The sequence below is a fragment of the Scyliorhinus torazame genome, chromosome 14 (genome assembly GCF_047496885.1).
Source record: "Scyliorhinus torazame isolate Kashiwa2021f chromosome 14, sScyTor2.1, whole genome shotgun sequence".
Taxonomy (NCBI): domain Eukaryota; kingdom Metazoa; phylum Chordata; class Chondrichthyes; order Carcharhiniformes; family Scyliorhinidae; genus Scyliorhinus; species Scyliorhinus torazame.
In genome coordinates, this window is record NC_092720.1 from 38,563,021 (window position 1) to 38,576,601 (window position 13,581).

The 13,581-nt window shown below is 45.3% G+C and overlaps 2 protein-coding genes across 6 annotated transcripts in view; one reads left to right on the forward strand and one right to left on the reverse strand.

Annotated features, from left to right (window-relative positions):
• LOC140389659 (transmembrane 4 L6 family member 20-like) overlaps positions 1 to 13,581 on the forward strand; it is a 165,455-nt gene that overhangs the window by 67,992 nt on the left and 83,882 nt on the right. The window lies entirely within an intron of this gene.
• Positions 1 to 13,581, reverse strand: part of mffa (mitochondrial fission factor a) — a 32,931-nt gene that overhangs the window by 1,830 nt on the left and 17,520 nt on the right. For 3 of the 5 annotated variants that reach the window (XM_072473991.1, XM_072473993.1, XM_072473990.1), the window contains 2 exons: positions 10,189 to 10,251; positions 793 to 877 (listed from right to left, as the gene is read on the reverse strand). In XM_072473991.1, coding sequence (XP_072330092.1) covers positions 793 to 877; positions 10,189 to 10,251 — 148 coding nt within the window. The remainder of the gene's footprint in view (positions 1 to 792; positions 878 to 10,188; positions 10,252 to 13,581) is intronic. The other 2 variants (XM_072473992.1, XM_072473994.1) reach the window with 1 other exon arrangement.

The window sequence follows — 13,581 nt, forward strand, 5'->3', positions numbered from 1 at the left end:
AAACTGGGAAGTCTCGTTAAAATTATAGTTAGACCACATCTGGAATTCTGTGAACAGTTTTGATTCCCTCATCTAAGGAAAAATATACTGGCTTCGGAGGCAGTTCAGAAAACATTCACTACCTTGACCCTGGGCAGGAAGGATTTTCTTATGAGGAGAGGTCGAATAGGTTGGGCCTATACTCATTGGAGCTTAGAAAAATGAGAGACGGCCTTATTGAGATATATAGGATCCTCAGGGGGCTTGACAGGGTAGATGCTGAGAGGATGTTTCCCCCTTTGTGGGAGAGTCTAGGACCAGAGGGCACAAACTCAAGAGGGGTCGCCCATTTAAAACAGAGGTGAGGAGCAATTTCTTCTCTCACAGGGTAGTGAATCTATGGAACATTTTACCGCAGAGGGTGATAAAGTCTGGGTCAAGGCTGAGATAGACACATTTTAATCAGTCAGGGAATCAAGGGTTATGGGGATAAGGCAGAAAAGTGTGAACGATGATCATATCAGATCAGTCATGATCTCATTGAATGGCAGAGCAGACTCAATGGGCCGAATGGCCTACCTGTGCTCCTATGTCTGAAGGTGGGAAGGAATAGGAAGGGTAATGCTTGGTGCATTATTTCATCTCCCTTCCTTTCTTTCATTATGTCACATTCTCAGCTAAAAGGCAAACATCTGACATCGAGGTGCTGCCAATTAGGTTCCTCAGTTTAACTTGCCAGAAGCCCATTAGGTAGGTACATAGGTATAAATGTGCAGAAGCATTGATGTGAGTGTTAATAAATTTATGCAGTACCTGTCTTCGTAAGGAAACAGAATCCACTAGAGCCATGTCATCTGGTGTTCCTTCCACTGCAGAATCACAGTTCGAAATACTATACCTAGTGAAAAGGACAAAGTGAGACTATTGTCTGTACACCCAAATCAACAAATAATTCATTATATTCACCTTCATTATTGTTGCACTAAGTTACAGGAGACTGACATTGCTGATTATTTAATCTGTTTAATTTCTCTGCCCTTACTGTGCATTATTCCTCTCTCTTTATTTGGGAAGCGGTGGCATAGTGGTGTTGTCACTCAACTAGTAATCTACAGGCCCAGGGTAATGCTCTGGGGACCCGGGTTCGAATCCCACTATGGCTGATGGTGGGATCTGAATTCAAGAAAAATCTGAAACCACTGTCAATTGTTGTAAAAAGCGGTCTGGTTCACTAACGTCCTTTAGGGAAGGAAATGTTCCCTCTTCGTCTTGTCCGGCGGGTCTACATGTGGTTGACTCTCAAATGACCTCTGAAATGGTCACTCAGTTGTATCAAACTGCTAAAACATCAACAAAAGGAAACAAAACCAGGCAGACCACCTAGGAACCGGAAATGACAACTCAGCTCTGTGGACCCTGCAAAATCCTCCTCGCAAACCTCTTGTCCCAAAATTAGGAGAGCTGTCTCACAGACGAGTCACACTCACGGAATCATACCTTACAGCCAATGTCCCAGACACCATCACCATCCCTGGGTATGTCCTGTCCCACCGTTGACAGATGTGGCAGGTGGTACAGAGGGAGGAAATTTACCCCCCCCCTCCCCCCCCCCCCCAATCAGCTGATGAATTAGTACTCCTTCATGTCGAACACCACTTGGAGAAAGCACGGATGACGGCAAGGGCGTAAAATGTACTCTGGGTGAGGGACTTCAATGTGCATCACCAAGAGTGGCTTGGTAGTACCACCACAGACCGAGCTGGCGAGTCCTAAAAGACATAGCTGCTAGATTAGATCAGCAGCAGGTGATGAGGGATCCAAGATGGAAAAACATACTTTTTATTCTCCTCCTTTTTCACATTTTCTTCAAAGTTTACACCCACAATCAACGGTGACAAAGACAGTGTCAATCCCCTTATCAACATCAACAGTCCCATCCTCCCACCACCTCCAAACAACAAACCACATGTCACCACAAACATCAAATCAAAAAAAGAATCAAGAATCACCCATAGTCACCATCAACATACACAGTCCCCCCCCAATAATGTTCGATGTCATCCAATTCTTGAAAGTGCATAATAAATAACGCCCATGAATTGTAGAACCCTTCCATCCTTCCCCTCAGTTCAAACTTAACCTTCTCAAGAGTTAAGAATTCCAACAGGTCCCCCCCGCCACGCCATGACACAGGGTGGAGAGGTTGACCTCCATGCCCATCTTCGGGTGATCAGCAAGGCGAAGGCTACAACATCTGCCTCCCCACCCGTTTCCAACCCCGGCTGGTCCGACACCCCGAATATGGCCTCTCGAGGGCCCGGGTCCAGTGTTTCACGTGCACCACTTTAGAGGTTACCCTAAAAACCTTCTTCCAGTAATCCTGCAGCTTTGGACAGGACCAAAACATATGAACGTGGTTTGCGCCCCCCCCCCCCCCCCCGGCAACCTTGCACACACATCTTCTGCCTCCTCAAAGAGCCAGCTCACCCTTGTGAGGTGTGCTCTTTATCCCACCTTCAGCTGTATCAGCCCCAACCTCGTGCATGAAGTGGAGGCATTCATTCTCCAGAGCACCTCACACCAGAAGCCCTCCTCCACACCCTCTCCCAACTCTTCCTCCCACTTTGCTTTTATCCCTTCCAGCGGTGCATTTTCCTCTTCCAAAATAGCCCCCTAAACCGCTGACACTACCTCCTTCTCCAGTCCCCCTGTCGTCATCATTTCGTCCAGCAACGTGGAGGCCTTCTTGGCAAAGTCTTGAACCTGCATGTATCTAACCATTTCCCCCTGCTCCAGCCCATACTTAATTCCCAGCTCCGTCATTCCTGTAAACCGACCCCCAAGAAACAAATCTTTTAGTGCCCTAACTCCCCCATCTCCGAAAATTCCCATCCCACTTCCCTGGCTCAAATCTCTGATTCCCCCGAATCGGCTTTTCCCTTGACCCTGCCCCCAACCTGAAGTGCTGGCGAAACTGCCTTCAATCTCTCTTAAAAAAAAAGCCTATGGCAGGAAGATCGGCAGGCATTGGAAAATAAACAGAAATCGCAGCAACACATTCATTTTAATCGCCTATACCGAACCCACCAATGACAGAGGGAAACCATCCCACCTTGCCAGATCAGCTTTTACCCTTCCCACCAAGCTAGAAATGTTGTACCCACGGAGCCCCCCCCCCCGCCCCCAATCCCGAGCAACCTGCACCCCACGATATCTAAAATGAGTTCTTCCTCTACGGAATGGCAGCCCCACCCCACCACAGCCCCCACCTCTGGCCGAGACACCACAAAATACTCTTGTCTAGATTTAATTTGTACCACGAGAAAGACCCAAACACACGAAGCAGCTCTAATATTCCCCCTATTGACACACTCAGTTCTGACACGTATAACAGCAAGTCATCGACATACAAGGACACCCTATGCTCTACCTCCCCGCACTATCCCTTTCCATAACTCCAAACTTCTTAACGCGATGGCCAATGACTCAATCACGAGCACGAGTGCAAACAACAGGGGGTGAAGGGCATAGGGCATTCCTGTCCCACGGTGAAGAGAAAGGTATCCCGGGCTGACTTAATTTGTGCAGACACTCGCCCTCGGCTCCTCAGACAGTAGCTTTACCCAACCACAAATCGTGGTACAATCCCAAACCGTTCAGAACTGCCATCAAGTATCCTCATTCTACCCAGTGAAACACTTTCTCGGCGCCCACTGCCAAAACTACCTCTGATTCCGTCCCCTTCGCCGGTGCCATAACCACGTTCAACATCCTCCTAATGTTCGAAAAGAGCTGCCTCCCTCTCACAAACCCCGTCTGATCCTCACCTATCAGCTTCGGGAGGCACTCCCCCAGCCTACCTGCCAGTACCTTCACCAATACCTTTGCGCCACATTTATAAGAGATATGGGCATATACAAATCCTTATCTTTCGTAATCAACAGGGAAATCGTGCCTGCCCCAAGGTTTGTGGTAACATCCCCCTTCCCTATCACCTCCTCAAACATCCCCACCATCAGCGGTTCGAGCTTATCCTTGAATTTTTTATAATATTCCACCGGAAAACCAACCGGCTCTGCCACGTTCCCCGACTGCATCCTCCCAATTGCATCTTCTATCTCCCGCTCCACTATCGCTCCTTCCAATGTAGCCCTGACCCCTCCCCTAACCTCGGGTACTCCAGCCCATCTAGAAATTCCTGCATCTCCTGGTCTTCCCCAGGTAGCTCCGACCTATACAACCACTCATAAAATTTGTTAAAGACTTTGTTAATCTGATCCGGAGCCACCGCCAACTTCCTTGCCCTGTCCTGCACCTGAACAATTTCCCTTGCTTCCGCCTCCCTCCGAAGCTGACCCGCTACCATACGCCCCACCTTCTCGCCATGCTCGTAAACTGCACCCTTTGCTCACCTCAATTGGCGCAACGCCTTCCTGGTAGATAGTCGGTCAAAGCTCGCCAGTAGTTCCTTCCTCTTTTCCAATTTCACTGGATCCCTATCTTCTGCATAACTCCTATCTACCTCCAACATCGCATCTATTACCCTCTGACGCTCCAACCTCTCCTCTTTGTCCACCCTAGCCTTAAATGAGATCACCTCACCCCTCACCACTGCCTTTACAGCCTCCAAGACAACTGCCTTCGACACCTCCCCCGTGCAGTTAAAACCTACACATTCCTCAATTACTTTCTCAATTTTGTCGCTGAACCCTATGTCCCCCAACAGTCACACATCTAATTTCCACCCCGGCCTCTGTACTACCCCCTTCTCCAATACTATATACACCCAATGCGGATCATGATCTGATATTGCAATTGCCGAGTACTCCGACCCCTTATCCCCAGCCAGCAGCACGTTCCCCACCACAAAAAAGTCGATCCGCAAGTAGACCTAATGGACCACCGAGAAAAACGAGTACTCCCGCTCCCTTGGGTGCAGAAACCTCCAAGGGTCCACCCCTCCCATTTCCACCATTGGCCCAGCCAACACCTTCACTTCACCCCCCCCCCCCCCCCCGCGCGATGGGACCAGCGAGTGCGGCTGTGACCTGTACAACCTTGGCTCCTGCACAAAGTTCCAGCTCCCCCTACTATCAGTTTGTGTGTGTCCAAGTCGGGGATGGCCCCACCTTCTTCACGAAGCCTACATCATCCCAATTGGAACATACACACTTACCAGCGCCACTAACATCCCGTCCAGCACCCCTGTCACAATCACATATCTACCCCCCTGACCTGTAACCACCTTCTCCACCTGGAACTGTACCCTTTTGCTGACCATTACCGTTATCCCTCGAGCCCTTCCGTCAAATCCAGAATGAAACACCTGGCTAACCCAGCCCTTTTTAAGTCTCACCTGGTCCTTCACCCTCAGATGAGTCTCCTGCAGCATTGCTACTTCGGCCTTCAAGGTTTTAAGATGCGCAAGCACCCATGACCTCTTGACTGGACCTCCCAACCCCCGACTGTGCTAACCGTGAATCACTCACCCCCCCCTATCCACCATCATCATACCACCGGGCCCTGCCCCAAGAGCCTGACCCACCCCTATCCATGCCCCCCCCTTAGAATCCCCCCTGTACTTCCTCTCGAAACAACCTCACCAGTATCGATGCTCCCCCCCCTCCCCTCCCTCCCCCCTTCGGCCTATCAAAACCTGCTCACCAGGCTCCAATGTTTGCAGACCCTTCCCACCTCACCTCCGTTCACTAGCCGACTTTAGTTAGTTAATGCGCCCTCACTCATCAAAATCAAGCGGTCTCCAAATCTTCGAGCTTTGCTTGAAGCCCTTTTGTTGGCCTCCACCACCCTCTGCAGCTTGTCCTCCATGGAGGTCAACTGGTCGCTGTGCTGCGACATGGCCTCCTCCACTTCATCTTCTCGCCCTGCTCTCTCACCTCAGCCGATGTCTTTGCCACAGCTCCCTCACCAGGGCAATTGCCTCCTCCACCAATGATTTAAGTGTGACTACCATCTCCTTCCTCACGCCTCCATGCTTGTCCAGCTCCACAGCCATCACCTCAGTCATCGTTTCCATCATAAGCAGTGCAGCCCACCATGGGATCCAGCCTCCACCATCTTGCCAGCCCTTATGCTGGTCCTCTCACTCGACGGCGAACCCTTGCTTCCTCCCTTCTTCACAACTGCTTTTTGAAGTCCTTTTGGCACCCATCAGCGACTTATTATCTCACTTTCTTCAATCCTCCAAAAATTACCCCTGGGGCTGGACTTTAAACCTCCTAAAAATACATCTCAAGCGGGAGCCACCCAATGCAACTTCCCCTCTACATGCCGCCACCGGAAGTCACCAGGAAAAAACATACTTGGCCTCATCCTCAGCAACCTGACTGCTGCAGATGCATTTGTCCATGACAATATTGGTAGGAGTGACCACTGCAAAGTCCTTGTGAAGACGACCCATCCTTACATTGAGAATACCCTCAATATTGTTGTGTGGCACTATCATCGTGCTAAATGTGATAGATTTTGAACAGATTTGGCAATTCAAACAGGGCATCCAGGTGGTGCTGTGGGCCATCAGCAGCAGAAGAATTGTATACAACTATAATCTGCAATCTCATATCCTCAGCTCGATAGTGACATTTAAGGGGCATCTTGACAAATACATGAATAGGATGGGAATAGAGGGATACGGACCCAGGAAGTGTAGAAGATTGTAGTTTAGTCGGGCAGCATTGTCGGCACGGGCTTGGAGGGCCGAAGGGCCTGTTCCTGTGCTGTACATTTCTTTGTTCTTTGTTTTGTTCGACCATTACCACCATCTCTGGTTCATTAAAAAGTGCAGGAGAGCATGCCAGGAGCACCAGGCATACCTAAAACTGAGGTGTCAACCTGGTGTAGCTAAAACAAGGTCTACTTGCAAGCTAAATAGCATAAGGAGCAAGTAATAGACAGAGCTAAGTGATTTCACAACAAACAGATCAGATCTAAGCTCTGCAGTCCCGCCACATCCAAACGTGAGTGAAGGTGGACAATTGAACAACTCACTGGAGGAGAAGGCTCCACAAATATCCCCATTCTCAATGATAGGAGGAGCCCAGCACATCAATGCAAAAGGCGAGGCTGAAGCATGTGCAACAATCTACAGTCAAAAGTGCCGAGTGGATGATCCATCTCAGCCTCCTCATAGGTCCCCAACATCACAGGTCAGTCTTCAGCCAATTCGATTCACTCCATGTGATATCAAGTAACGGCTGAAAGGTATTGGATGCTGCAAAGACTATAGGCCCTGCAGTATTTCTGCAATAGTACTGAAGACTTGTGTTCTAAAACTGGTTGCACCTTTAGCCAAGCTAATCCAGTACAGCTGCACACTGGCATCTACCTGGCAATGTGGAAAATTACCCAGGTGTGTCCTGCACACAAAAAGCAGGGTAAATCCAACCTGACCAATTACCGCCCGAGTAGTCTACTCTTGATCATCAGTAAAGTGATGGAAGGGCTAATCAAACGTGCTATCAAGCGGCACCTGGTTAACAATAACCTGCATACTGGTGCTCAGTTTAGGTTCCACCAGGGTCACTCAAGACACAAGTCAGGAATGTGGAATACTCATCACTTGCCTGGAAAGTGTGCAGCACCAACAATACTCAAGAAGATTGACACCATCCAGGACAAAGCAGCCTGCTTGATTTGCACCCCTTCCACAAACATTCCAACACCACCACTCCACCACCAACCCATAGTTGCAGCCGTATGTACCATCGGCAAGATGCACTGCAGGAACTCATCAAGGCTCTTTAGACAGCACCTTCTAAACCCACGACCGCTACCATCTAGAAGGACAAGGGCAGCAGACACATGGGAACACCACCACCTGGAGGTTCTCCTCCAAGTCACTCACCACCCTGACTTGGAAATATATCGCTGGGTAAAAATTCTGGACCCCCCCCCCAACTAGCACTGTAAGTGTACCTGCACCACACAGACTCCAGTGGTTCAACAAGGCAGTTCACCCACCACCTACTCAGGGGCAATTACCGATGGGCAATAAATACTGACAATATCCTGCAAATACATTTTAAAAAATCCAATCTGGTCTCACTTACTTAAAACAGCTGACTTGCCACATCATCTTTGTGTAAGCCGAGAATTATCAGCATGATTTACATTTCAATGATTCCATCTCCAATTACTGAAATGTTTATTTCAAACATTTTACATAATTACGTGAGAAGTTTTTAATGAAGGAATTCAATTGTATAGAGGCAACGTGGTTATTATAACAATTAAATTATTTATACAACTGCAGAGTTTTTCCGCATTAATTGGTCAATTAAGTAACTGTTACTGGGTAAGACTTGCAAACAACCTCAGTCCAAATGTTGAAAAAAAATCAACTTCTTTCTTATCTTAGACCTCAAAAAGCGAGTTAAACCTTTAATAGGTGATAAGGGTTCAGCATTGCTTCAAGTGCTTGTTCATTGAAGACAAAACCATAGAACAATTCTGGCAGCTTTGACAAAGCTTTGACAAAGGGTCATCTGGACTCGAAACATTAGCTCTTTTCTCTCCCTGTAGATGCTGCCAGACCGATTGAGATTTTCCAGCATTTTCTATTTGGTTTCAGATTCCAGCATCTGCAGTAATTTCCTTTTAACCATAGAACAATTGTGTCACAGAAAGGGGCCATTGAGATCTGCTCCGGCCAAAAAAAGAGGAAAAAGCTAGCCGCTCATTTTAATTCCATTTTCCAGCACCTGGTCTGTAGCCTGTACAGCACCAAGTTATAGATCCAGGTATTACCCTGTTTATATTGGCAATTGAATATGCAACTGTATCCAAAATCCAAACCATTTGAAATCAGTATATCTGCGAATCAACTTAAATCAAATCTATATAATAAACCCACCTCTGTGGTTGGCTTCATCTGGAAACCAATTGAAAAAGATACTAACTAAATGGAGCCCGGGTTTGGCTACATCTATTGTTCCAATGGAAGTCAATGTTGCATATCGCACCAATTCTGAATTCACCCCAGCCCACAAAGTAAAGATTGTAGTATCGCATCAGAAACACAATTTTCGAGACTCCTCATGAACTATACAAGTGTCACATCCAAAATTCATAGAAACCCGACAGTGCAGAAGGAGGCCATTCGGCCATCATGTCTGCACTGACCCTCTAAAAGATTACTCTACCTAGGCCTACACTCCCACCTCATCCCCATAACCCAATAACCCCACCTAACATTTCAGACTCTAAGGGGCAACTTAGCATGACCAATCCACCTAACCGGCACATCTTTGAACTGTGGGAAGAAATTGGAGCACCTGGAGGAAACCCACGCAGACACGGGGAAAAAATGCAAACTCCACACAGTCACCTAAGAACGGAACCCGGGTCCCCTGGCGCTGTCAGGCAGGAGCGATAACCGCTGTGTCTTATTTGCATCTTGTAAGTTCCAAACAAACTATGGACTTTGCTGGCCGTTTTTTTTTTAAAACAAAGGGACCAACTTTACTCAACGCATGCATTGGATTTGGATTTTGTTTATTGTCACGTGTACCGAGGTACAGTGAAAGGTATTTTTCTGCGAACAGCTCAACAGATCATTAAGCACATGAAAATAAAATAAAACAAAATACATAACCAGACCAAGGCAGGCCAGCAGCACGGTTCAATTCCCGTACTGGCCTCCCCGAACAGGCGCTGGAATGTGGCGACTAGGGGCTTTTCACAGTAACTTCATTTGAAGCCTACTTGTGACAATAAGCGATTTTCATTTTCATTAATAGGGCAACACAAGGTGTTGCATTGCAAAGTCAGACCAGATTATATAATGAGTTGACATTATAAACAAGACATTTGCAGACTAAACCTCTTAATTCAAAATTGCTTTATTTAAATTATCTACATTTTTAGGTACTGTACTCCTAACTTGCTGTGATATTTAGATTGCTTGATTTAATTCACTTTTTCAGTGGAACACTTTCAAATTATCAGGAGTATAACAAGCAAGAAAGGAACTTTCTGCATGACTCCCATAAAATACGACAAAACAAATTAATATGGATAGCATGTATTTCATCCATTCACTGTTTGTATGACCATTGCAATACTCCTGGAGTTAATAATTTATATTTCCCATTAGAAATTATTTTACCGACAAATTCCTAAAGTTGAAAAGCAAAGGATGAGGGGCTAATATCAAAGCCTCCAATGGAGATCACAAATGGCCATATTTACCTGGAGCCATCAAGCAGAGGGTTAGATGAAGGAGCACAACTTGACCCACCATGAAGTACTGCTCTGGTTTCCAGGAAAAGAGACAATAGGACAGATGACAGTATTCAGGATATAGAATGGTAAAGGAAAGAACAGGAATAAGTACACAGACATAGGCAGACAGGTCTTAAGATTATTATAACTAGAAGATGCAACGCTACATTTTACTGAAAACATAACTTACATTTATATATGGCCTTTAATGTAGCAAAACATCAGACTGTTTAGTTTTGCAAGTAAAATATTGTAGAGATTCCCTACACTGCATTACTGCACACAGTAATAATCCTAATCCAACACAAACTCTGCTGTACCCATGCTGCAGCCTTTAAGAACCAATTTCTGGGCACCATCACTCCTTCTTGATTAAAACTGGATGATATTTCCTGTTACACCTTCAAAGGATCAGGATTCAGTTTCAGTCATGTACATTTATTGTTCAACAGCATTTGACAAAGAAATACATATGGCTATCAGGTACATACTGTAAATCAATTTTTAAATTATTTAATGGGATGTGGGAGTCGCTGGCTATGCCAGCATTTTCTTTTTGCCCATCTTTAATTGCCCTTGAGGTGGTGGTGGTGGCGAGCCGCCTTCATGAACCAGGGCAGTTCCTATGGTGTTGGTACACCTACAGTGCTGTCGGGAGGGGAGTTCCAGAATTTTGACCCAGTACAGGGAAGGAACGGCGATATAGTCAAGGATGGTGTGGGGCTTGGAGTGTGACTTAATAATAATCTTTATTAGTGTCACAAGTAGGCTTACATTAACACTGCAATGAAGTTACTGTGAAAATCTCCTAGTTGCCACACTCCGGCACCTGCTTGGGTACACGGAGGGAGAATTCAGAATGTCCAATTCACCTAACAAGCACTTCTTTTGGGACAGCACGATAGCATAGTGGTTAGCACAGTTGCTTCACAGCTCCAGGGTCCCAGGTTCGATTCCCGGCTGGGTCACTGTCTGTGTGGAGCCTTCACATTCTCCCCGTGTCTGCGTGGGTTTCCTCCGGGTGCTTCGGTTTCCTCACACAGTCCAAAGATGTGCGGGTTAGGTGGATTGGCCATGCTAAATTGCGCATAGTGTCCAAAAGTTTATGTGGGGGTTACTGGGTTACGGGGATAGGGTGGATACGTGGGCTTGAGTAGGGTGCTCTTTGTAAGGGCCGAATGGCCTCCTTCGGCACTGTAAATTCTATGACCTGTGGGGAGGAAATCAGAGCACCTGAAGGAAACCCACGCAGACACGGAGAGAACGTGCAGACTCCGCAGACAGTGATCCAAGCTGGGAATCGAACCAGGGTCCCTTGCAGCTGCCCTTGTGCTTCTCAGTGCTAGAGGTTGCAGGTTTAGAAAATGCTGCCAAAGGAACTTTGGTGTGTTTCCTCCTGTGCATGCTGCACACTGTACGTTGGTGGTGGAGGTAGTTGATATTGAAGGTAACATAGGGGGTCTCAGTGGTGGAGGGAATGAATGTTTAAGATAGTGGATATAATGCCAATTAAGCAGATTGTTTTTTCCTGGATAGTGCGAAACTTCTTGAGTGTTACACTTATCCAGGCAAGTGGAGAATATTCCATCGCACTCCTGACTTGTAATACTCAGGATTTTACATTACACAGAGTAATTTTCAAAGAACGAGTGGAAGGGGTGATAGGGGACAAGGTAGAAAGACTGTATATATTCCATAAGCTTTAAGAACTAGAATTGAAGCTAATTCTTTTGCACTTATCTATATAACCTTTCACATAATTCATTCGTATGGTAAGTATGACTGCATGAGAAACCTTTATGCATATAAAACTCAAGAGTTGAGGAACCAACTCTACCACTCAGGTTATTAATCTTATTCCTACCCGTATATTATTCTGACGATAATCTGAGACAGTCTCTCAGAAGCAGTTATCCATCTAGTTATTTTGCTTTACAAAATGGAACATAGCTCCAGGTCCCATAAAAGCAAATGGAGGCTGGCAGAATTGGATTTGTGAACAATAAGGATCTGCATTTTAGTTTGCTTGGAAAAGTTTAAAATGTATTTCATGGTTGATTCACTGATATAGAGTAGTGGGAGAGAAAAGAGGGGGTTTGGTGAAAATGCCTCAATCTTACATATGTGGAATGCAAAACTTACAGTTCAACATATCACTGATATTTGTAGCAAGAACCTGTAATGTGTCACAGAACGTTAATGTGTTCACATTCAAGAATTTCACTAAAGCTCACGCCATTTGAGCTGCATGCTGGTCAATCGTCTTCAATACAAGGCACGATACAAGTGGAACAGACATATCACTTGCAATACTTTGCATGATTAGAATTATAAAAGCAAAAAAAAAAAAGCAAAGAAAATACAGCTTTGCCAATAAACAACAGTGTTCAAGTTATTGGAGAATTCCCTTCTATAATTGCAGGCCAGTGTATAATTAAAATGCAATAACAGATTTATATGGGCAAGTAAAATTGCACCATACAACGTGCATAACAGACAGGTCCAAAATTCACTTTCTGTGCACTGAATGTAAGCTTTTTTGAAAGACATTCAAATTAATATTTGGACATTATTACAATTAATTGTGTATTGATTAAACTGCTCAATTTCAAAGTCAGTGTATATTTTTTCTAAACAAAGGAACAAGAGTAGCCATTCAGCTCTTGGAACATACATCTCCAGTCCAAATGTGTTGCCTGTACCTCGGGTTTTATTTATAAACCAGCCAGTCTTGTATTGTTTTATTTTGGAATCCAATATCCTCCTGTACTGGTTACTGCAGTGCCCCTTAAATATCAATTGTTCCACTGACTTGTCACCCCAGCCTTTTTTTGCAGAACTAGTACTGTGTCAATAGCACAGTAATGTGGTGCTGGCTGTACTTACAATAATATTAGTCGCAACGTTATTTAAAATATGCTTAGAGTTGAGAGTTATGGACCATACAAAATTAATTTAAACTTTATCTTGCAGTAAGTGTATCACAAAATACGCAAGCCTCGTCTTGTAATAAGTAGGAAGAGAGCCCATACATAATTTAGCTGAAAAATGTGAAATAAAAAGTGACTATTGATAAATAGCCAGGTTTTAATTGTGTCATTAAGCATGAGTAAGCAAATCAACTGTTAGCTGCTTTCATTAAAGAAGGAGTTCAACTTATAATGCTGATGATTCAGGAATGTTCTGGACAAGATATATAACTCTTTTTAAACAAAAGTAGTGCACACTTCTTGATTTCTGTGCTTTATCATCCTCCAATATAACTAGGAAGTCAACAAGTGGTGCCTTACAAATTTCTACATGCAAGAAAAAAAATTGTATTCCAGTCAATAAAGTCAACTGCTGAAATAAGGTAAACCA